This window comes from Kogia breviceps, chromosome 1, assembly GCF_026419965.1.
Source record: "Kogia breviceps isolate mKogBre1 chromosome 1, mKogBre1 haplotype 1, whole genome shotgun sequence".
Lineage (NCBI taxonomy): Eukaryota > Metazoa > Chordata > Mammalia > Artiodactyla > Physeteridae > Kogia > Kogia breviceps.
Genome location: NC_081310.1, coordinates 192,661,176 through 192,686,569, shown reverse-complemented (window position 1 = coordinate 192,686,569; position 25,394 = coordinate 192,661,176). Strand labels below are relative to the sequence as shown.

At 45.9% G+C, this 25,394-nt stretch overlaps 1 protein-coding gene across 1 annotated transcript; it reads left to right on the top strand.

Moving 5' to 3' along the window:
- The first annotated feature begins 280 nt into the window (after positions 1 to 280).
- On the top strand, positions 281 to 5,927 carry AADACL4 (arylacetamide deacetylase like 4). Its single transcript, XM_059038850.1, is given in 8 exon segments — positions 281 to 331; positions 333 to 449; positions 557 to 665; positions 5,503 to 5,559; positions 5,562 to 5,655; positions 5,657 to 5,736; positions 5,739 to 5,859; positions 5,861 to 5,927. Coding segments are annotated over 8 exon segments (696 nt in total).
- The last annotated feature ends 19,467 nt before the right edge of the window (positions 5,928 to 25,394 follow it).

Genomic DNA, 25,394 nt, shown 5'->3' with positions numbered 1-25,394 from the left:
GTGGTGGGAAGCAGCTGCATGGCACAGGAAGATCAGCTGGGTGCCTTGTGACCACCTAGAGGGGTGGGAGGGAGACGCAAGAGGGAGGGGATATGGGGATGTACATATGCGTATAGCTGATTCACTTTGTTGTACACCAGCAACTAACACAACACTGTAAAGCGATTATACTCCAATAAAGAAGTTAAAAAAAAACAAAAAGAGAGTGGGAGGAGGAGACGGAGATATGACCCTCTCAAGTCCCGCTGACAGAAGTTCCTAAACTCACGGCCTCGGGAACATGGATGTCCTGTGGCTGGTGCTTCTAGCTGCACTGTGCACCTTTTTCCTGGGGAGTCTTTGTCTGGGCTGTCTTTGAGCTCGTCCTCCCCACAGGTGTCCTCTCTACTCTGCAATGTCCTGCCAAGTTCCGATTTCTGCGCTGCGTGTTCCTCTACATGGTCACTTCGGTGAGTTTGCACTCAGGCCCTGTCATGGGTTGGGGCACTGTCTCTCTCTCTCTCTTTGCCTTGCCCCTCCTTTCCCTCTTTCATTTGCCTTCCCTCTCTCTCTCCAGACTCCCCCAAGAAAGACAGACTTTGCTATAAAGTGGGCTCTCCATATCCGCGGGTCCTGCATCCATGGATGGGGGCTCGACTGTAAGAGACTGAGCAATGAAGATGTTGGTATCATGGCGGTCCCAGAACCAGTCCTCCATGGACACTGAGGGGCGGATGACGGTCCTCTCTTTCGTGTCTGCTATTCTGTTTCTCTCCTTCCTCTCACGTGCCCCCCGCCTCCTTTCCTTCCTTCAACAGCAAATATTTACTGAGTGCCAATCACCGGGCTCATTTCTGAGGGTTCCCAAATGATTCCAGACCCAGCCTCTGCCCTGAAAAGGCTATAGCCTGAGAGAATGAACTTCCTTCAGCCACAGTGTCTTTCACTTCCTGGCACACAGGCGTTTCCCTCCTGCTTAGATTGCAAGCACCTGGAAGGCAGGGACCGCGTTATGCATCTCTGCAAGCCTAGCCCCAAGCCCAGGGCCTGGTACCTAGCACGTGCTTCCTCTCCATTTGCTGATCAATCACCAGGGAATTCACCCAGCATTTCAGAGTGGCCACACCAGCCAGGCTCTGAACAGGGGTTTGGGGTTTGGGGTCGAACGGTGCATGCCTAGAGCAGCAGATTTGGAAACAGTTTGGCACTAAGAGGCAGGAAACTTGATTTAATCCCAATGTCCCAACCCTGGGTGGAGACCTGATGGCAGCCAAGCAGGTCACAATGATGACCTGTGGGGAGAACAACTGTTGAAGGAGGTGAGGAGGCCACGCTCAGCTCTGACAGCCGCTCCCTGGCTGTGTGATCTTGGGCAATTGACTTCACCTCTCTGTGTCTTGGTTTCCTCATCTGCAAAGGGGGAACAATTGCATTTCTTCCATCAGGTTGGTAAGAGGATCAAGATGACGGGTGATAAGGGCTAATTTGTTTGGTGATATTTGGTAAATAAGTAAAATATGTTTCTGTGCTGCTGGAATGTTTCACCAGGGAAACGGATGACTTTCAGAGAAATGAACAAGTCTATGTCATAATTACATGAACGTCACTGCCCCAAGGAGACAGGCTGAGGATGTGGTACTAGCATCTCTCTTATTAATTCTGGGCACGCACTTTGCTGGAGGTCAGGCTGTCTCAAGCCTGTGGCTGCAATCCTTATGGAATTATAGGCTAGTTTGAGGACCTAGGGCTGAAAATGAGGGCCTCAGAGGTCCAGGTGGCCCAGAAAACCCGAGACCTTTCCAAACTTCAGTGTTTCTCCTCAAGAGTAGCCGACGAGCTAAGCATCTCTGATGACAGCTGCTCACAGGAGCCTCTGAGATGGGTCGTGGAGGGTGAATTCAGCTCATCATGTGCCATCCTAGTCCCCCCAGCCCTGAGCCCTCCTAGGACAGACTGCTCATCACAAGGTGGCTATGATGAGCATGATGATATCCAAGTGGTCACTTGCTTCCAGAAGACAGAGAGGTACAGGAAGGATAAGAATTGTAAGGAGGAGGCAAAACCTAAAAGCTTCTACGGCCCAGAAATCAGGTGTCTAGTTTTGGTATTAGACAACCTTGGATCTGAGACCTGAATCTTCACTTGCTAGTTTTGTAGACTAATGTCTTTGAGTCTCTGTTTTCTGCTCTGAAAAATGAGGACAGCAAGAGATGCTTTTTGTAAGTGTGAGGTGGGGATTGAAAGAGAGGTGCAAGGTACAGTGCTGGGCACTTAGGAAGGACTCCATAAAAATAGATTATTAGTAGTATATGTATCAAATCTCTGAAGGCAAAGACACAGCATTTCCTAAAATCATTATTGATTTAAAAGCTGTGATGAGTGATTTCAGCCTTACTAAAAGATATTAGGACTAATATAACACATGCTATAGATTTTACCTTATTTTTTGTTTTTGTTTCATCTTTTGACCTCTTCCCAGGGTGTGTAGGATCTTAGTTCCCTGATCAGGGATTGAACCCGCACCTCCCGAGTTGGAAGCGTGGCGTCTTAACCACTGGACCGCCAGGGAAGCCCCTAGATTTTATTTTAAAGGGCAAACTCTGCTAGAATAGTTTGTGAAAGAGTTTCAACATCCATCTAAAGTTCTGGATCTCAGGCGTTCCTAAACTCGTGATGGTCCCCTTTATACTACTACTAATACATTCTTATACATAATATCAAAATATTACATTATGTTTATAATATTTATATAGACACAGTCCTGTCTGTTCTCACCCCACAGTATTTCCCAAACCCATGCGTTTCTCTCCGGCTCTGCAAGACCCCTGTGATCCGAAGCCACCTTCTCTTGCCTGCATCCCTTTATCCCTACAACCCAGTAACTGCTCTCCCCATGTCACGCCTCACCTCTCACAGGCTAATCCTCATCCAGCAGCCAGAAAGAACCCTTAAAAATACGAGTCGAGGGCTTCCCTGGTGGCGCAGTGGTTGAGAGTCCGCCTGCCGATGCAGGGGACGCGGGTTCGTGCCCCGGTCCGGGAAGATCCCACGTGCCGCGGAGCGGCTGGGCCCGTGAGCCGTGGCCGCTGAGCCTGCACGTCCGGAGCCTGTGCTCCGCAACGGGAGAGGCCACAACAGTGAGATCTCGCGTACCGAAAAAAAAAAAAAAAAAAAAATCCAACAAAACGAGTCGGAACTTGTCAGTCTTGCAGTGAACACTTCCTGTGGCTTTACAGGGTCTTCAGGTGAAATCGCAGCTCCTCCCCACAGCTGGTGCTGGCTCCGCAGACCTCTCCGACCTGGTCACCCGGGTCTCCCACCTCCCACAGCGATTCTCTCTGCTGCAGCCATGCTGCCTGTTTCTCTGGGCTTTGGACACACCAGGCTCCTTCTCACCCTGAATCTCCTGCGCTTGCTGTTCCCGAGTCCTCCAAAGTGTGTCTCCGCCCACCCCTGCTTTGCAGGACGGGTGACCCCTTCTTCAGTCTTCCAGTCTGATCTCAAATGTCCCTCCTCGGAGTGGGCTCCCTGGACATCTGATCTAAAGACCCCTCCCTGCCCACTCTAGTACCCTACCCTATGCCCGTCCCCACCTCCATCCCCGACCTCCTCCCTTAACGTTTTCTTCATGGCACTTGTCAATATCTGAACTTATCTCACTCCTCTGGGTGTTTCCTTATTTACTGTCTGCCTTCCCCAACTAAAAGTGGAAATTCCGAGTGCAAGAAAGTCTTCTATTTTGCTTGCTGCAGGATCCCCAGGGCCAGGCCTGTGGTTCTATTTTTTTTTTTTTTTTTTTTTTTTGCGGTATGCGGACCTCTCACTGTTGTGGCCTCTCCCGTTGCGGAGCACAGGCTCCGGACACGCAGGCCTAGCGGCCATGGCTCACGGGCCCAGCCGCTCCGTGGCATGTGGGATCTTCCCGGACCAGGGCACGAACCCGTGTCTCCTGCATCGGCAGGCGGATTCTCAACCACTGCGCCACCAGGGAAGCCCTGTGGTTCTATTTTTTGAATGGATGTATCAGTGCATGAATATATAGATGGATGGATGGGCAAATAACTGGGTGAAAGGATATGTTCATGAACCAACAAACGAATGGATGGATGGAGGGATGGCCGCACACGAGAAAAAATTTTTTAAATTAATTTTTATTGGGATATAGTTGATTTACAATGTTGTGATAGTTTCTTACCGTACAGCAAAGTGAATCAGTCCTACGTATACATATATCCACTTTTTTTTGGATTTCCTTCCCATTTAGGTCACCACAGAGCATTGAGTAGAGTTCCCTGTGCTCTACAGTAGGTTCTCATTAGTTATCTATTTTATACATAGTAATGTAATATGTCAATCCCAGTCTCCCAGTTTGTTCCACCCTCCCCTTCCCCCCTTGGTAACTATAAGTTTGTTCTCTGCGTCTGTGTCTCTATTTCCGCACAGGAGAAAATTTGCCCATGTGAAGAGGTGGGCTGTTCGCATTACATGTTCCCTGAGATTAGGGTGTACTGCCACCTGGTGGTGAAAATACAATATCTGAATTTGCTGCCCTGAAGCTCTCCCCTTTTCAGAAGTTAATTATGAACCATCTCCCATCTACTGGCCTCACCCTTGTCCAAGGTCACTCTTCCCTTTCAGAGGCCCCGGGGAGCACCCCCATTCATTGGCTGGGTCTGTTCCCCTTCCTCTGTGGAGGGAGGACGTTATTTCCAAAAGTAAACCCAGGGCTCACTCAGCAAATGTTTACTGAGCACCTACTTTGTGTCAGACCCTCTTTGAGGCACGGGGGACACTGTAGAGAACAAGAAAGCTCCTCATTGGAGCCCCCTCAAATGAGGTGGCCAGACAGTGAAACAAACGAGTAGGGTAGTTTCACATCGTGGTAGCACAGAGCGACAGAGTAGAGAATGACTCAGGGAGCAGATTTAGTTTTTCCTATCAGAGGAAGCCTCTCCAAGAAGGCAGAGTTTGAGCCCAGGATCCACTGATGAGAAGGAACCGGCCCTACAGGGGCGGGAAGGAGAGCTCCAGCCTTCTGGGAACGGGAACGGGGTGAGGCAGGTGAGGCACCCTCCTTGGGCTCCGTATTTAAAGGGGCGCCCAAACCACAGTGATCCAGAGAAATCTATTTTTATGCCATATTAAAAATATCGGTATCAATGCAGAAAACTAAGATGAACAACATACCAACGTTTGTATAAAAGCAGGATCCAAGAGAGCTGGGTAAGTCGTGCAAAAGCAAAGGAGGCTTCTATTTAAAATTTCGATATGTTGTTCATCAAGGACGTTTCTGGCATTCACTTTGATTCCTTAAAGTATTGCACCAAAGCATTATTTATCTTGGATACTGTGCTCTCGCTGTTGTGGCCTCTCCCGTTGCGAAGCACAGGCTCCAGACGCGCAGGCTCAGCGGCCATGGCTCACGGGCCCAGCCGCTCCGCGGCACGTGGGATCTTCCCGGACCGGGGCACGAACCCACGTCCCCTGCATCGGCAGGCGGACTCTCAGCCACTGCGCCACCAGGGAAGCCCTTGAATGGTGCTTTTATTCCCCCGGAAGTCTGGAAGAAGTACTGGAAGTGGTCAGCGTGGACAGCGTACCCGAGAGATTCAAGAAGACAGACTACCAACCCGTATTTCCTGCCCTTTTCAATGAGGCTGCCTATCTAGAACAATCCCTTGTTGGATGTGGAACATACAGCCCTCATAAAGGATGACGAGACCATTGCCCAGCTTCCCGAGGCCTTCCTGGTGAGCTGTATGACATCCTCCGTGACGACATCTTGCTCTATAAGAAGTGCTTGGAGGACCAGTGGGTCCCCGTGACATGGTAGCACGTGAAGGATGGCTTTCATGGATCTCTGATATTATTTGATAGGAAGCCTTTCTCTCCCATACTCCCTGAAAATGGTGAATGCTGTAGTCAGTTATATAAAGAGCACAGTGTAACCCTGAGGCCCCGAGTAGGGCATAGCAAGTATGAACTCTACTGTGTGCTGAGTCCTTTGATGAACTGTATTTTAGTGATTAAGGAGATGCTAAGTCAGGGCTTACCCTGCAGGGCAAGGATGAGAAGGAAGCTAAGAATAGTCTTGCTTAGTGTTTGAGAAAATCCAAATTGTGTCTGTTTCCTTTCAGTGCCAACAGTGTTCAATTCTGGATCTAGCAACATCCTCTAACATTCTCATTCAGGTGAAATAAATAGTCAATGGAGAAAAAAAATGCCTTTAAAATTTCTCAGAGCTCTAACACACAAGGCCTCTGCAGAATGAATGCCAACAGCTGGCCATACTGTCCGTCGTGGGTATATACCCATAATGCTGAAGCAATGCTTGGGGTCAGGTCCCTGTTGGAGGAGGGGGCACCCAATTGTTCCTAGGGCCAAAGGTCACCAGCCAAATTCCTGCAGATTGGTTACAGATTGGTTCCAGTTGGCCTGAGAAATGCTGCTGCAGTGGATCTCTGCCCTCAGTATAGCCACATTTGGGCTGGACTAAGGGGAAGTTTTGGAGGAGATCACTGGAAAGGGAGATGCAAGAAGAAGCAAGAGGAAGGCAGTGAGGAAAAGGGTGGGCTCTGGGGCCTGGGGACTTTTCCTGGGCTTAAGTCTTTAATCTGAATTCCCAAATTAGATCACTGGTTACCAAGAGGCAGGGTCTCAGAGCCAAGACTGTCTTGGGAATCTCTGGGTGCCATCTGGGATATGGAAACTGCATTCCCTAAAGCAGTAAGGTGTCAGCTTTCTTTGGTGCACTTATATATTGGTCCCACTTTTTTTTTTCTTTTTCGTTTTTCTTTTCTTTTTTCTCTTTTTCTTGGTCCCACTTTTACAAAGAACCTTGCCTTCACTTAGCCCACACCACTTTCTCTGCTCACAGAGAAAAGGAAGAGAATATCTGTATTGCATGCTGGGGGCAGTCCACATTCGTTTTTGCATTGGGCCTGTGTTTGCTAGATACATTTCTAGTAGCACTGGGACTCTTTGCTGCCTAGTCCCACCCAAGTGCTAAAGTTGGAGGATCTCTCTTCTCTGCAACCATAGCATCTCTTGGTGCCAAGGACCTCACCTATGACTGATGGAGGAGGGAGTCTTGGATCCTTGCAGAGGGGACAGATATCTACATAAGCAGTTTGGACTGGGATCCTGGGAGCATGGGCAGGCATCATGATCCATGTGTTATATGCAAGCAGCTTTGATGGAAAAGTTTGTTAATTATCTATTGCTGTGTAACAACACTACCATGAACCTAGTGGCTTAAAACGACATTGTAGAATTTTTTTTAGATTCCACATACAATATCATATGATATTTGTCCTTCTCTGTCTGACTTACTTCACTCCGTATGATCATCTCTAGGTCCATCCATGCTGCTGCAAATGGCATTATTTCATTCTTTTTTTATGGCTGAGTAATATTCCATTGTATATATGTACTACATCTTCTTTATCCATTCCTCTGTTGATGGACATTTAGGTTGCTTCCATGCCCTGGCTATTGTAAACAGGGCTGCAATGAACATTGAGGTGCATGTCTCTTTTCAAATATGGTTTTCTCTGGGTATATGACCAGGAATGGGATTGCTGGATCATATGGTAGCTCTATTTTTAGTTTTTTAAGGAACCTCCATACTGTTCTCTATAGTGGCTGCACCAATGTACATTCCCACCAACAGTGTAGGAGGGTTCCCTTTTCCCCACAACCTCTCCAGAATTTATTGTTTGTAGATTTTTTGATGATGGCCTTTCTAACTGGTGGGAGGTGATACCTCATTGTAGTTTGATTTGCATTTTTCTAATAATTAGTGATTTTGAGCATCTTTTCATGTTTTTTTTTTTTTTTTTTTTTTTGCCCATCTGTATGTCTTCTCTGGAGAAATGTCTATTTAGATGTTCCACCCATTTTCTGATTGGCTTGTTTGTTTTTTTGTTATTGAGCTGCATGAGCTATTTGTATATTTTGAAGACTAATCCCTTGTCTAAACCCATCATTTTGCAGTTGGGGAAACAGCTGCTCCAAGAGTGAGATGATTCACCCAGGATCACCCAGGGATATTTGAGGCATGAGTGGGGGAGTGGCAAGAGTGTCTGAAAAATCAGGCAAAGGATAGCTTGCACAGTCTTTGGAGGCCATGTAAAGAAATTTAGAGTTTAACTGAAAGCCTTTGGGATACTAGTGTTTTTAATCACAGAAGCAACATGATTAGATTTCTATTTTAGCAAAAGTGTCCTGGAGGAAGTTGGGAAACATGTTGCAAAGGACCGAATGGTTAGTTAAAATGCTACAACAATCCCCCATCCCCTCCCTGCTCTCCACAAAAGCAAACACACACACACACACACACACACACACACACACACACACACACACCCAAACAAGCCACTAGAATGGAACAAGGGATGGAGGAATGGAATGACAATATTGGCTGTAGGGCTAGAGAAGAGAGAACAGAGTTGCATCTTATGAAGGAGGTAGAAGGAGGCTCAACAGCCGTTTGTGACCAGAGTAGACGGAGGAAAGTGTCAAGGAGTGAGCGTGGTGTGTAGCATGAAAAGGCTAGGCACATGGACACTGAATCCAGTGAGTTACTTAACCTTAACGGAGCTGGTAAGCATGTAGTTTAGAATACCTTAGTGAGACATAAGTAAAGTGGGGGGTGGGACATGAACCCCTCAACAATCAAGGGGGCAACCATCCTAGTGAAATTTCCAGGGGTTCAACTCCAAGATAAGAGAGAAGTTGCTGTACTTGTATCACCTACTATGACAGATGCACCATGCTCATTAGGCATTTCTGGATTTGGGGGAGGCAACGTGCTCAGCTACAAAACTCCTCATAGACTATTGCCTTTTTTGAGTGTGGACCAGAGCAAGAGAAGGCTCTGTAGCAAGTTCAGGCTGTAGTAGAAGCTGCTCTGTCACTTGGAAACCCTACCGCATATGACCAGCCACTTACAGTCAGCCTGTACCCTACAGCTGATGTAGGTCCCACCTGGCTGACCCCCAAATTGTAAGCAGTATTTTCTTTCCAGGGGCACCATGTGTTCCCATGGGGCCATACTTCTTGTGTGGAAGGTACATGTTAACTTGCGTCCCTCCCCAAAATACAGTGACTTGTACCTCCCAAGAGGTGAAAAACCTCATATGAGGTCTTCGAATGTTTAAGGAAACATCACCTTGGCTCTAACATACATTCAGATAAGCCCTGACTCCCTGCCCAGCGTTATTGCAGATGATAAAATTGCTTTAGTTTCCCTCCTTGTGGGATGAGGCGGAGTTTGCCCAGTTGTTAATACATCCTGCTGTACCTGGATTTATGCTTCAGGTCCAATAGAAAAATCAATACAAAACTTAAGAGAAAGCCACTTGCCTTTCCAAGGTAAATCCTGATGGTTTATCAGAGTTTTTCAACTGGCTGCATCTGCTACATGTTAGCCTGATCCTAATTCTTGGGGCCCTGTAGAAAGTACTGTTAATCAAATGCTATGTAAGATAAACTAAAGATTTCCTCCCTCCTCCCAGCCTCTGTCAGTCAGGTTAATTGGAGTGGCTGCAGGAGAGGTATACTCGTGGAAAAATTTGCCAGAAGCCAAGACCATGTGGAAATGAGGAAATATGTTTGGGAGACGATTCTCCGTGGGTCTCTCATGTTTCTGTACTTCTTGTGAATAGGCACTGGTAGCTTTTGATCCAGACTGTCTTTTCAAAGACATTTGTAGAGTAAACAATCCTGGAAGACAGAGGTAGTGTTCCCCACCCCCCCAACTGTTTCCAGAAGAGGGCAGCTTTGCTTACTATCTGATATAATATAATAATGGGGAAGTTTTAGGCTGGCATGTAAGGAGCTTAGAAGTTGTCATTCCATTGTAACAACAAGGCAAAAGCTGGACAAACTGAAAATTAACAACCCTTCTTCTTAGATCCATCAGAGAAATGAGGACACAGGAAAAACCACTGCCTTCCCCAGCCCTCACCCCACTCAAAAAAGTTGGTGAGACATATAGGCACATGCAGAGGATTACAACTTACTGGAGCAGAAACCGAGGAGCAGAAACTCCCATAGGAACCAGGGCCAAGGTAGGAAAACCTGAACTGTAACTGTTCATTGCTGGAGGACAAGGCTGGGGGTTAAAAACTCCAGGGGTGCCTGTCACTGGGAAGCCCCCACAATTTTGTGAGTTTTGTCTCCAGGAGTTCTATCAGATTCTCACAGTGAATACTGGAGAAAAATTCCCCTCATGCTTCTGGAGGGGAAAAGGAACCCTTTTGAAATATACCAGAGCATTCTGTTTTTCTTAACAAGGCCTGCCCTCAGGAGAATCTATTTTACCAGGTCCCAGTCTGCTAGAGAATCTATTTTATCAGAGCCTAACATACCTGGGGAAGGGAAGTACCCAACTCCAGCCCTCTCCAGCCCTCTTGTCCCATGTAATGTGAGGGGAGGGGAAATTGGGGTTGAGAAGCATTGGTGAAGTTCACAGCCCTGGAGGCACAAGCTCACTAAGATACTGAGACCTAATCATAGGACTATACAATGCTTCCTCTCCCCCCACACCTTACTGCTACATTACTAAGAGCATATGTACCATCATTCATTCTATTCAGTACATCATGTCTACCCTTCAACAAAAAATTACAAGGCATACTAAAAGACAAAAGCCACATGTTGAAGATACTGAATAAACATCAGAACCAGAGTCAGATATGGCAGGAATATTGGAATTATCAGACTGAGAATTAAAAAAAACCAAACAACTAATGCTAATATGCTAAGAGCTTCAATGGAAAAAGTAGACAACATGCAAGAACAGATAATGTAAACAGAGGATAAAAATTCTAAGAGAATAAAGAACAAATGCTAAAGACCAAAAACACTTAAACAAAAATGAAAATTGCCTTTGATGGGCTCATTAAGAAACTGAACACAGCTGAGGAAAGAATCTCTGAGCTTGAGGATATGACAGTAGAAACTTCCAAAACTGAAAAGCAAAGAGGAAAAAAAAAGAAAAAAAACACAGAATATCTAAAAACTATGGGACAACTATAAAAGATGTAACATATTGGGTTGGCCAAAAAGTTTGTTTAGGTTTTCCTTATGGAAAAACCCAAATGAACGTTTTGGCCAGCCCAACATATGTAACAGGAATACCAGAAGGATAAGAAAGAAAGAAAGGAAAAGAAGCAATATTTGAAGTAAAAATTTCCCCCAAATAATGTCAGACACCAAATCACAGTTCCAAGAAGCTCAGAGAACGCCAAGCAGGATAAATGCCCCAAACCTACACCTAGGCAGATCATATTCAAACTTCAGGAAATCAAAAATAAAGGTAAAGGTCTTTAAAGAAGGAAGAGGGGAAAAATGCCTTACCTATATATAGAGGAGCAAAGATAAGAATTACATCTGATTTCTCCTCAGAAACTATGTAAGCAAGAGGAGAATGGAGTGAAATATTTAAAGAATTAAGAGAAAAAAACCCTTCAACCTAGAATTCTGTACCTGTTGAAATTACCCTTCAAAGGTGAAGGAGAAATAAAGACTTTCTCAGACAAACAAAAAATGAGGAAATTTGGTGCCAGTAGACCTGCCTTGTAAGAAATGTTAAAAGAAGATTTTTTGTTTGTTTGTTTGTGTTTTTTGTTTTTCAGAGAAGGAAAATGATACATGTCAGAAACTCAGATCTACATACAGAAAGGAAGAGATTTGGAGAATGAAAAAATGAAGGTAAATACTTATTTTTCTTTTCTTAGTTGATCTAACAGATAACAGTTTGTTCAAAATAATAAAAGCAATAATGTATTTAATTACATGTGCTTATGTGCAAGTGAAATGAATGACAACAATGATACAAGGAACAATAGAGAGTAATTAGAAACATTTTGTTATTGTAAGATGTAAGGCACATGGAACATTCACCAACATGGTCTAGGTCCTGGGCCATAAAACACACCTTAACAAGTTTAAAAGAATAGAAATCATACAACATTTGCTTTCAGACCACAATGGAATTAAGCTATAAATCAATGACAGAAAGACAGCTGGAAAGTCCCCAAATACTTGGAGATTAAAGACACACTTCTAAAGAATATCTGAGAGTGGTGGGACAACTGTAAAAAGTAATATACGTGTAATGGGAACACCAGAAGGAGAAGAAAGAGAGAGAGGGAAAGAAGCAATATTTGAAGTAATAATGACTAAAAAATTTTCCAAAATCCTTTGACATGGGTCAAAGAATCAATCTCAAGAGAAATTTTTTTTAAAAAAAACCATTGAATTGTATCCTTTGTTTTTATTTTTAAATAATTAATTAATTAGGTTATACTCAGTCTTGGTTGTGGCAGGTGGGCTCCTTAGTTGTGGTTCGCTGGCCCTTGGGTGTGGCATGTGAACTCTTAGTTGTGGCATGCATGTGGGATCTAGTTCCCTGACCAGGGATGGAACCCGGGCGCTCTGCATTGGGAGTGCAGAGTCTTAACCACTGTACCACCAGGGAAGTCCCTCAATAGAAATTTAAAAAATATTTTGAACTAAATGAAAATGACAATACAACTTATCAAATTTGAGGGATGCAGTGAAAACAGTGCTTAGAAGGAAATTTATACCATTGAATATGCATATTAGAAAAGACAAAAGACCTAAAATTAATAATCTAAGATTCCACCTTAGGAAACTGGAAAAGGAAGAGGGAATTAAGTCCAAGGTAAGGAGAAGAAAAGAAATAATAAAAATTAGAGCAGAAATAAATGAAATTGAAAATAAGAAATCAAACCACTATGAGGAACCATATTGAGGTTCCTTAAAGAACTACAAATAGAACTACCATATGACCCAGCAATTCCACTACTGGGCATATACCCTGAGAAAACCGTAATTCAAAAAGACACATGCACCCCAATCTTCATTTCAGCACTATTTACAATAGCCAGAACATGGAACAAACCTAAATGTCCATCAACAGATGAATGGATAAAGAAGATATGGCACATATATACAATGGAATATTCCTCAGCCATAAAAAGAAACGAAACTGAGTTATTTGTACTGAGGTGAGGTGGATGGACCTAGAATCTGTCATACAGAGTGAAGTAAGTCAGAAAGAGAAAAACAAATACCGTATGCTAATGCACATATATGGAATCTAAAAAATAAAATGGTACCGGTGAACCTAGTTGAAGGGCAGGAATAAAGATGTAGACATAGAGAATGGACTTGAGGACATGGGGTGGGAGGGGGAAGCTGGGGCGAAGTGAGAGTAGCATCGATATATATACACTACCAAATGTAAAATAGTTAGCTACTGGGAAGCAGCAGCATAGACAGGGAGATCAGCTGGGTGCTTTGCGAGGACCTAGAGGGGTGGGATAGGGAGGGTGGGAGGGAGGCTCAAGAGCGAGGGGATATGGGGACATATGTATGCATATGGCTGATTCACTTTTGTGTACAACAGAAACTAACACAGTATTGTGAAGCAATTATACTCCAATAAAGATCTATTTTAAAAAAGACATGGAGGAATCTTAAATGCATATCACTAAGTGAAAGAAGTCAATCTACAAAGTCTACATACTATATGATTCCAACTCTATGCCATTCTGGAAAAGGCAAAACTATGGAGATGGTAAAAGAACTAGTGGTTACCAGCAATTGAAGGGAGGGAGAGATGAATAGGTGGTGAACAAAGGACTTTTAGGGCAGTGAAACTACTCTGTATCATACTAATATTGGATATATGTCTTTATACATTTGTTAAAACCTATAGAATACATAACACCAAGAGTGAACCCTAATGTAAAGTATAGACTTTGTGTGATAAGGATGTGTCAATGCAAGTTCATTTATTATAGCAAATGTACCACTCTGGATTGGGATATTGATAGTGGGGGAGATTGTGCATGTGTGGATACAGGGGGCATATGGGCATTGTCTGTGCTTTCTGTTCAATTTTGCTGAGAACCCAAAACTCCTCTAAAAAATAAACGTTATAATTAAAAAAAAATAATGGGAAAAGACCAGGCAATTTTGCTTCCTTATAAAAGATTTGAGTTCCCTAAGGTCAGGGTTCCTAAGCTGTAATGCAAACCTGCTATATGTGCACCACCCACCTGGGCATCTGAAGTTCCCATGCGACTTCAGAGGGAAGGAGAATTAGTGCTAAAATGAGGTCCATTCTGTTTGCTGTGCTATAAGTAATAAAAGTCTTTGAGCAAGGTATCCTACATTTTCTGACAGTATCCTTGAAATGGGGGCAGGCTAACTTGTTAGTTTGCGAGTAGGATAAAATCTCAGACCTATTTCACAAGTCTTGATATTCCCTTTTCATATTTCTCCTTTGCCGTCTGGAACAATGTTAAAGTTTGTCCGTAGAGGGCGCTGGAGGAATATTGAAAAAGGATGGGTCTCTTTCTGGTTCCAGCATACTCCTCTGGCCAGATGTCTTGCAGTTCTTGGCTTCTCTAGCACTGGGCTCCTGCAGCAGTTTCTCCAGCATACGGTCCTGCAGTGAATGGCTTCTTCAGTGCCTGGCTCCCACAGCAGCCATCGCACCCAGGTGGACAGCAGCTCCCTTGGTACCATTCAGGCAGTTTTACAGCAAAATGCTACTAACAAGGCACTTTCCCATGATTTGCTTCCTTGGCACTCCTTCCAGTTAGCTATAGCAATGGCTCTAAAGTAAGGTCTGGATCTTGCCTTAGGAGTAGTGGTTGTTCGTTACATCTGTGATTCCCTGTCTCTGTCTCCTGGTTGGACCCTAACTAATACAGCATATAAAGTACTTGCTGCTGTGTGCCCAGATGTTCTAATCAGCACAATGTTATCAAGGTAGTGGATCAGTGTGATGTTGGATAGAGTGTCATGATCGTGATCTCTGCACACTAAATTCACTTCCACAATATTAATCTATCTATCTATCTATCTATGTATCTATTTCACACTATATACTTTCCTGCAAAAGTAGATTTGACAGAACCCTGAAGAGAGACCATAAAAGTATACTGTTGACCCTACCAGATAAAGGCAAATGGCTCTGGTATCCCTTACAAATCGCTATGCAGAAAAAGGCATCACCCAGGTCAGTGGCTGCATACCAAGTGCCAGGGGCTGTGTTGATGTGCTTCAATAAGGAAGTACAGCTGGGAGAGCGGCTGCAAAGGGAGTCACTGCATGAGTAAGTTTAGGATCATCCCTTCTCCAAGATCTGTCTGACGTCTGCATATTCCCAACTGGTGAGTTTAATAAGGGGTGTGGTAAGTGCTTGTTTCACGTCTTTTGTGGTGGCAGTACTGTCTGCAGTTCCCCGTGAGATGTGGTTTACCATCTTGGTAGAGAGGTGAAGACCCAGGACCTTCCAACTAGCTCTTCCTACCCCCGAGCCTCCTCTCTTTGGTCAGAGAGCCAGTGTGGGGACCCTGCCAGTTTCCAAGGACGTCCATTCCAATCAGACATTCAGGAATACAGGTGCCCCAGTGGGGCCCCCTGAGGGTTGGACTGGAGGCAAGACCACGTCTGTCACCTGACCACAGTGAGCCCCTACTGTGACTCGGGGACCAAAGGAGTGTTTTTTGTCCACGTGAGCAAGCGTTGGGGTTGGTCCAGGTCAGAAGGAGAGGGAAGAATGATGGGCCAGAGCCTTCACCGTGGTTCCCATGGGAAGGAACAGGTGAGGCAGGGTGAGCAGGCTTAGGATCGGCTCCTTTGAATAATTTCAGTGGCCTCTGGGGCACTACTTGTCTGGCACGCAGCCCTGGGGGGTGCTTAGGGGCAGGAGGATAGTGGCCCAGAGTGTGACAGCTGGATAGAGGAGGTAGTTGGGGGGTGTGGGCTCTGGATGGGCTGGTTTGCATCTGAAAAATCTCACTCACAGGGGAGTGTTTACTCTCTGTGGGGACTGGCTAACTCTGGTGGTGGTGGGGGGTCCCTTCTGGGTCAGCAGGTACCAGATGTCAAAGCATCGGAGTACAGAAGATAAAATACCTGGTTAATACAGGAGTAATTATGAAGCACTTTCTTAACCTGCGAAGATCAGGTCAGTGGGACGGGAGAGGTGAGAATGGGGTGGGTGACTGTTTCACACCTCAGGATTTGCTCCTTCTTACCCAGGCTGAACGTGGCTCTCCTATCTCTGATTTTACAAATGAGTGAAGAGCCAAGGGCATCTGCTGTAACTCTCGTAAGTTTCCCCAATCTCCCAGGAGCTGGGCCAGGGAAGCTTTTCACCCAGAAGGGCGCCCTGTGGCCATCTCCTGACCAGGATGGTGGTTCAGCATGCCTCCCCTGGGAGGTGCCAGGGCTCCACTCCTGCAGGGACAGGGCCTCTCCAGGTATGAATCTGACACTTAACGTGGGGACACTTTGAATTTGCTAAAGCCTCTGCCTGTAGGGGAGAGCCAGGCCCTGGAGCCACCCCACAAATTATAAGGTGGGGGTTCTGCAGGGGACAGAGTTATACCGAGTCTTCTCCAGGTGACAGTTTTTCCTCAGCTCACTGTCAAGGAACAAGAGAACGTTAGTCTTTTATCCAATAAACATTGATCAGGCACCTGTTCTTTGCAGGGCACTCTGCTAAATGTAGGGCACAGGGAAGGGTAATCTGGAAATAAGTGCCAGGAAGGCCGAGGCCTTGCCAGTCCAATCCTGGGACAAGGCTCAGGAAATCCTCTATCCTCAGGACAACCTGAGAATGAAAGTGAAAACATGGACCATTTGCCCAGTATTTTTTTTTTTTTTTTTTTTTGTGGTATGCGGGCCTCTCACTGTTGTGGCCTCTCCCGTTGCGGAGCACAGGCTCCGGACGCACAGGCCTAGCGGCCATGGCTCACGGGCTTAGTTGCTCCGCGGCATGTGGGATCTTCCCGGACCAGGGCACGAACCCGTGTCTCCTGCATCGGCAGGCGGATTCTCAACCACTGCGCCACCAGGGAAGCCCTGCCCAGTATTTTTTAATAAAAATAAAGTTGCATATTCTCTGAGCCAAGGTCAGTGCTAAATGCAGTTCTCACAAAGTTTCCAGGATTTGACTGTAGGGCAGTTGAGTTTTTTTTTGTTTGTTTTTTTTTGTTTTTGTTTTTGTTTTTTTTGCGGTATGCGGGCCTCTCACTGTTGTGGCCTCTCCCGTTGCGGAGCACAGGCTCCAGACACGCAGGCCTAGCGGCCATGGCTCACGGGCTTAGTTGCTCCGCGGCATGTGGGATCTTCCCGGACCGGGGCACGAACCCGTGTCTCCTGCATTGGCAGGCGGACTCTCAACCACTGCGCCACCAGGGAAGCCGGGCAGTTGAGTTTTATATTATTCAACAAATATGTATAGGGCCCATACTCTGGGCCAGACCCTGCTCAAGGTGATGGGGATACAGTGGTCAATGAAAAGGACACGAGTCTTGCGTGGAGCCTACCTGCTAGTGGTAGATGGACAACCAATGAATGCACTCGTGCTGGTGGGGCAGCGTGCTGTGGAAAAGAAAAGGCAGGCAGGGGAATGGAAATAGCTGGCCTAGGACGGCCTTGAAGAGGGGTGGCAGCAACTGCTGGAGGAGGTGAGGGAGTGAAGCACATGAGTATCTCTTGGGGGAAGAGTGGTCCAGAAGGCGCGCGTGTTTGGGGAACAGCCAGGATGCCAGTGTGGCTATAGGACAGAGTGGGCAGGGGACAGGGAGGGGATGGCGAGAGGGTGGGGAAGTGTGTAGGACGCTGAGGATATTCTAAGGCCTTTGGTGTTTCCTTGAGTGAGATGGGAAGACACGTGGGCAGTTCACAGGTATATGTACGCCAGCTGGCGTCAACTCGCTGTGCATTGCAGAGGGCTCTGCAGGATAACCCAATGAGCGCCTCCATTCAGTCCCAGCCGCGGCTGGTAAGAGAGCAAATAAAATGATTTCCGGGGGGCACTTGTGGCCGACAGGTCCCAGTCACACCTCTTCCACCTTCAGGAATCCCATTACCAGGGGCTTCCCTGTGGACTTGTAGCCTTGAGCATTGCCTCTGTCACATTTAGAGAGTGTGTGCTGAGTCCCTGCCAGGCACGTGGTAGGTGTTCAAGAAATCATGGGAGAGGCAACTAGCCTTTGCAGAATGCATTCAGTTGGACTTTCCATAAATAAATCTATTTAATCCATTTAGAAACCCTTCAAGATACTAATTATTCCCTTTGTTGATGAAGTAATGGGATGAAGTGTGTCATTCACTTAACTACAGTCACATGGCTTCAGGCATGTGGTGCGAGTTGAACATAGGTCTTTCCATCTGCAAAGTCTATTCTACAAGGGGCCTAAATCAAGGGCAAATTCTGGGTCAGCCACTGGGCTGTGCTATGCACTGTGTGTGCAGGAAGCGGCCTGTGAAGGCTGAAGTCCCGATGGACCATGAAAGTCATAATGTGGCTGTGGGCCTAGAAAAGCAATGGCTTCAAAGGAAACCATAAACAAGACCAAAAGACAACCCTCAGAATGGGAGAAAATATTTGCAAGTGAAGCAACCGACAAAGGATTAATATCCAAAATTTATAAGCAACTCATGCGGCTCAATAACAAAAAAGCAAACAACCCAATCCAAAAATGGGCAGAAGAACTAAATAGACATTTCTCTAAAGAAGATATACAGATTGCCAACAAACACATGAAAGAATGCTCAACCTCATTAATCATTAGAGAAATGCAAATCAAAACTACAATGAGATATCATCTCACACCGGTCAGATTGGCCATCATCAAAAAATCTACAAACAGTAAATGCTGGAGAGGGTGTGGAGAAAAGGGAACCCTCTTGCACTGCTGGTGGGAATGTAAATTGATACAGCCACTATGGAGAACAGTATGGAGGTTCCTTAAAAATCTACAAATAGAACTACCATATGACCCCACAATACCACTACTAGGCATATACCCTGAGAAAACCATAATTCAAAAAGAGTCATGTACCACAATGTTCATTGCAGCTCTATTTACGATAGCCAGGACATGGAAGCAACCTAAGTGTCCATCGACAGATGAATGGATAAAGAAGATGTGGCACATATACACAATGGAATATTACTCAGCCATAGAAAGAAATGAAACTGAGTAGTGAGGTGGATAGACCTGGAGTCTGTCATACAGAGTGAAGTAAGTCAGAAGGAGAAAAACAAATACCGTATGCTAACACATATATATGGAATCTAAGAAAAAAATGTCATGAGGATATTAGTGGTAGGACGGGAATAAAACACAGACCTACTAGAGCATGGCCTTGAGGATATGGGGAGGGGGAAGGGTAAGCTGTGACGAAGTGAGAGAGTGGCGTGGACATATATACACTACCAAATGTAAATTAGATAGCTAGTGGGAAGCAGCCACATAGCACAGGGAGTTCACCTCTGTGCTTTGTGACCACCTAGAGGGGTGGGATAGGGAGGCTGGGAGGGAGGGAGAAGCAAGAGGGAAGAGATATGGAAACATATGTATATGTATAACTGATTCACTTTGTTGTTAATGAGAAACTAACACACTATCGTAAAACAGTTATACTCAAATAAAGATGTTAAAAAAATACAAAAATATATGTGCAATAAAAAAAAATAAAATCAGCTTGTAAAGTTAAAAAAAAAAAAAGAAAAGCAATGGCTTCCCACAACGTTTGTTGAATGAACAGAGAAAGAAATAAATTCCAATAAATTGGAAATGATGTCCTGGATAGTTAGAATTAAGAGCCAGCATAGGCTAAATGGGCCAAGGTTTTTTTTTTTGCGGTACGCGGGCCTCTCACTGTCGCAGCCTCTCCCGTTGCGGAGCACAGGCTCCGGACGCGCAGGCTCAGCGGCCACGGCTCACGGGCCCAGCCGCTCCGCAGCATGTGGGATCTTCCCGGACCGGGGCACGAACCCGTGTGCCCTGCATCGGCAGGCGGACTCTCAACCACTGCGCCACCAGGGAAGCCCGCCAAGGGGGTTTTGTATGGAGGCCAAGAGGAAATTCTATCCAGTAAGGAAGAATCACTCCCTTCTCCTGTTCACATCCACCTTACTTCTTAAGAGCTTTAGGAGCAGCTTCTGATAATCACCTGTGAGAGGGAAAACCAACTGAGAGCGCGCCCAGAATGGCAGCTGTACCTGTGCAAAAACCTCATCTGAAACAGGCAGCAGCAGCTGCGTGAAAAGAATCACTTCATCCCGCAACCAATCGATGGTCTCTCTCTGTGTCCCTCTTTCAAACAGGGACATATTTTAGAGAAGTTGGGAATTTGCTCCACGCCCAGATTTGTCCATTTTGTACATGACAGCGCGAGAATAAAGAAGGACCCTGAACTACACCCATGAGGTTGTTGTCAGCCAAGGTCATGTCCTCCAGTCCCAGAGAGGCAACCTCTTCTACTCTGGACGCGGTGGAGTTTTCCAGAGGTGCTTCCCTTACTCAGCGTCGTATAGGAAGAGCCTCATTTGCTGGCACGTAGTAGGTACTCAATAAGTATTTGTCCAGTGGATGAATAAGAGAATGAATGAACAGCTTCTTCTCCCAGCTTATCCTCTTTACTGTCCATTGATTCAATTCCAGTGATGCCTTAATGGAATTAGGCCATCTAGAATTATATAGGTTATTATCAACAGGTCCAAAATTCCTTATCTGCAGCTCCAATATCCAGACAGTTGGGAAAGCTGAAGATTTTTTCACAACTTGTTTGGCAAGTCATATTTGACCTGAGCTCATCTGTTCACATATTCGGATTTAAATTGGGATGAGGATACTTATTGCCCTTATTTATTCACTTATGTGATGTTCATAGGTTTGCTGCAGAAATATGAACGTGTGTAATAGTGGAATTATTTTCCCATGTCCTGCTTGTGTGACATGTACTATACAGTTCATGCACCTCTTAAGTTATTTTGTTATAGCTATTAAATGATCAGAAACACATAGGAAATCACAATGAGATATCACTATACTTGCATCAGGTGGGTTAAAATAAAAAATAGTGATAAAATCAAATGTCGGCAAGGATGCAGAGAAACTGGATCACCCATTCATTGCTGGTGGAAATGTAGGATGGTACAGCCACTCTGGAATGTTTAACAATAGAGGTCTTCAGAAACATATAGCTTTAAACTTTCAGCTATAAAAACCTGGACTTCCTGAACAGAGTCAGCATTTGATGATCTCGGCTTTTGGATCTTTCTTTCCTCTGTCCCTACCAGCAATTAGCATAGTTTCTTTGAAATTCTCATCAGCTTTTTAACCTTCATTTTAACAACCAAGCTCCAAGCAACTCCAGCAAAGGGCTGCATCTTACGAGTAGTACCTTTTCCCTTTACCAGGCGCCAGTTCCCCATCAATCCGTATTATAACCATCGTAGGTCTGACATTAATTCTACACTCTCATTGATGAATGCGGTGGAGTCCACTGAAGTTGTAAAATGTCCTCTGGAAGAGAAAGCCTAGATCAGCTTCTGCTCAGATGCTTATGCAGAAAGCTCAAAGGTAGACAAAAAATATAAGCTTTGACATGAGAATGATACCATTTATTTTTGCCCTCTTTTCAACCATACAAATATTTATGGAGTGTCTGTGGTATGTCAGATACTGTCCTGGCTCTGGGATATAGGACTGAGTACAACCAGACTGAGTCTATCGATTATCCTTTGTTTTCCAGAGTTTACAGGAGCTATGTGGTTACTAAGGAGCATGACTCTCTACTCTGTCAATTGGGTAAGAGAGAGAGTGCAGTGGGTGAGGTGCTGATGGGCAAGGAATGCATGGCTGCGAGGAGGGGGCTCAGATCTTCTTGTTTGGGTTTCATGCTGAGTTGAACTGACCTCCATACTCTGGAGTCAACCGCAGCAGACCAAATCGTCAAGAAAAGGAGGAAATTAGGAAGGAATAGTTAGGTCAATTCAGAAAGAAAAGAGTAAAGAGGAGGGATTATTTCCTACCTGGTAGTAACAACATACTACAAATGCAAAGGCATAGTCATACTAGCAGCATGGTGCCAACACAGGAACTGATAATAGGCCCACAGGGCAGAATAAAGGGCTCAGAAACAGACTTGTTAGGTGATTGGTGATACCCCAAATCAGTGAGGAACAGATGGATTGTTTAGGAGATGGTGTTGTGACATCTCATTCAAGACAAGGGGAGAAATAAAAGTTGGCTAGCACCTTACGCTACAGACACTTTGTATAGAGGTGGAATCCAGATGGCCTCAGAACCAAAGCAGGAGAGGTAAAACTATAAATCTACTAGAAGAAAATGTAGAAAGATACTTCTATGGCATAGAATTGGCAAGCAACTCTTAAATAACATACAAAAAGCATAAACCACGGGGTGAAAAATGGTATGGATTGGATACACAAAACTTAAGAATTTCTGCTCAAAAGAGACACCATAGAAAAGTCATCAGAAAGATGATAGTCTCAGAGAAAAATCATATGATGTCTGAAAGTAACGAGAGATGTCCAGAAAACACAAGGGATTCCTGAAACGCAGCAGAAAAGACAGAACACACCTGCCTAAAAATGGGTAAAGGATGTCAAAAGGCAACTCACAGAATGGGAAATACAACTGCTATGTGGATATGAAAAAGTGTTCCAATCCACTATAAATAAAAAATGTAAATTAAAACAACAGTCAGATTTGTCTTTCTGATCTATCAGATGGGCAAAAATGAGAACGAGGGCAATTGCTGCTGAGGATGTGGGGAAATGGAAACCTTTGCTTGTTGCTGCTTACGGAGCTGCAGGCATCTGGGAGATTCTGGCAGTATTTTTTTTAAAAAATGTATTTATTTTTGACTGTGTTGGATCTTTGTTGCTGTGAGCGGGCTTCCTCTGGTTGTGGCAAGCGGGGACTGCTCTTCATTGCGGTGTGTGGGCTTCTCACTGCGGTGGCTTCTCTTGCTGAGGAGCACGGGCTCTAGGCGAGCGGGCTTCAGTAGTGTGGCACGTGGGCTCAGTAGTTGTGGCTCATGGGCTCAGTAGTTGTGGCTCGCGGGCTCATTAGTTGTGGCGTACGGGCTTATCTGCTCTATGGCATGTGGGATATTCCTGGACCAGGGCTCAAACTTATGTCCCCTGCGTTGTCAGGCAGATTCCTAATCACTGCGCCACCAGGGAAGGGAAGCCCTTTGGCAGTATTTAGTCAGTTAAGCATGTGTCTACCCGAACGCCCAACCACCCCTCTGCGTGGGTATTCCCGATAAACTGTCACCCAGTGCTGTGACATACATGGCATACATCAGAGTGCCTACAGAGACAACCTGTTTCCATCACTAGGAAAACAATGAGTAAAACGGCTTGCATTGGTATTGTGGAATACTGTTGAGTAACTACAAAGAACACACAAGATGTAGACACAGCAACGTAGATCTTAAAAACTCAGTGAGAATTAAAAAAAAATGTAACAGAATGAAAACAACATAAAATTTATGTTAATTAGAAAACACACAAACAATACAATGTGTTTTATAAGACATGCATATTCACAGACATGTATCAAACATACTTGGGCGGGTGCCTATGGGAGAGGAAATAGAAATGGGGAATAGTAATAAAAGTAAGTAAATAAGTAAAACAGGAGTGGGACCGCATAAGGACTGATAACGGTTTGCTGCGAGCATGAACTCCAATTGAAAACATTTGCTAGACGGAGCAAGCAGAAGCTGAGCTCGATCAGGGGCAGGGGCTTTGAGCAGGATGGCCAGCTTGGGTGGGAACCTGGGGCACGTGAATGGGATTGCATCGGATATGGGATTAATCAGGACCTGCTTGGTCCAACTCCCTTATTTTCCAGGAAGGCGTCTGTGATCTGGCGTGTTATGGGTCCTCAGAGCCATTAGTGGCAAAGGTAGGACCAGAAGCCACAGTTTCTGCTGCCCTTTCAGCGCAGGGATTTTCCTTCTGCACTTCACCTCTTCGGCCACAGGGAGGCGCCTTCACAAGGGCGGAGACAGCAGGGGGTCTGGAAGCAACACTCCGTCCAGACTTTTTTTTTTTTTTTTTTTTTTTTTTTGCGGTACGCGGGCCTCTCACTGTTGTGGCCTCTCCCGTTGCGGAGCACAGGCTCCGGACGCGCAGGCTCAGCGGCCATGGCTCACGGGCCCAGCCACTCCGCGTCACGTGGGATCCTCCCGGACCGGGGCACGAACCCGCGTCCCCTGCATCGGCAGGCGGACTCTCAACCACTGAGCCACCAGGGAAGCCCTATATCCAGATTTTTAAGGATGGTGGATAGATTAGCCACATATATAAAACCGTACCTGCTGCTCCGCCCCTCCCCGCAGGCGGCGCAGCTTCCCCTGCAGCACTTCCGCTCTAGGGGAGGGAGCCCGAGGGGGCTCCGGATGGCGCGCGCAGACCTGCTCCGGCTTCGCGCGGCGCCGCTCTCCTAGGAGAACGGCAGCAGTAGCCGCGGCGGCCCCCGGGGCTCACGGCTCCCGCAGCTCCTCGGGGGAGCCGAGCGCGCCTCTCCTGCGAGCCCAGCACCCCCAACCTGCTCCCCGCGCGCAGCTGAACCGCCGCGCGGGACTCGCCGCCCAGCATGGATTTCCTCCGGGCGCTGGTGCTTGGGTCCTCGCTCTACCTGCAGGTGGCCGCGGAGCTCGACGGGAGGTGGCCCAGGCCAATAGTGTCGTCCATTGGCCTGTGTTGTTATGGTGGGAGGATTGACTGCTACTGGGGCTGGGCCCGCCGGTCCTGGGGACAGTGTCAGCTGGCTTCCAGAAATGAATGCAGTAAAATAGGAAAATAGAGTTAACAAAGGCTAGAGGAAGAAAAAAGGATAGAATAAAAGCCCCTGTATTTTAACGATCAGTCAGCAGTTGGTACCCAGAAGCATTGGGAATGGAATACAGATAGGTGTCTCCACCAGTATCCAGTATTAGGATCCGGTATTAGGAGGCTCTGCAAAGAAATCAGTGTGAGAATTTTTTTGTATCAAATTTGTATGTTATTATTTTTGTACTCATTGAATATCAGTATAAAAAGGCATTACCAACCCCCCCACAAAAAAACCCATATCTGGGCTTCCCTGGTGGCGCAGTGGTTGAGAGTCTGCCTGCCGATGCAGGGGACACGGGTTCGTGCCCAGGTCCGGGAGGATCCCACATGCCGCGGAGCGGCTGGGCCCGTGAGCCATGGCCGCTGAGCCTGCGCGTCCGGAGCCTGTGCTCCGCAACGGGAGAGGCCACAGCAGTGAGAGGCCCGCGTACCGCAAAAACAAAACAAAACAAAACAAACAAACAAACAAAAAAACCTCATATCTGCTCAAAAAAATAACCGGCAATGGTGAGACGGGCTAATAATCCTCCAAGGAATATAAGCAAAGCAGTCAATGGTATCCACTGAAGTAACAGGCATGCAGAGGTAGAACATCTTTGCCGACTAATCCTTACTGAGAGGTGGCACAGTGGAAAACATCCTGGCTGCGCTATCCATGCAGGGCAGGGTTCAAGTCCTGGTTCTACCG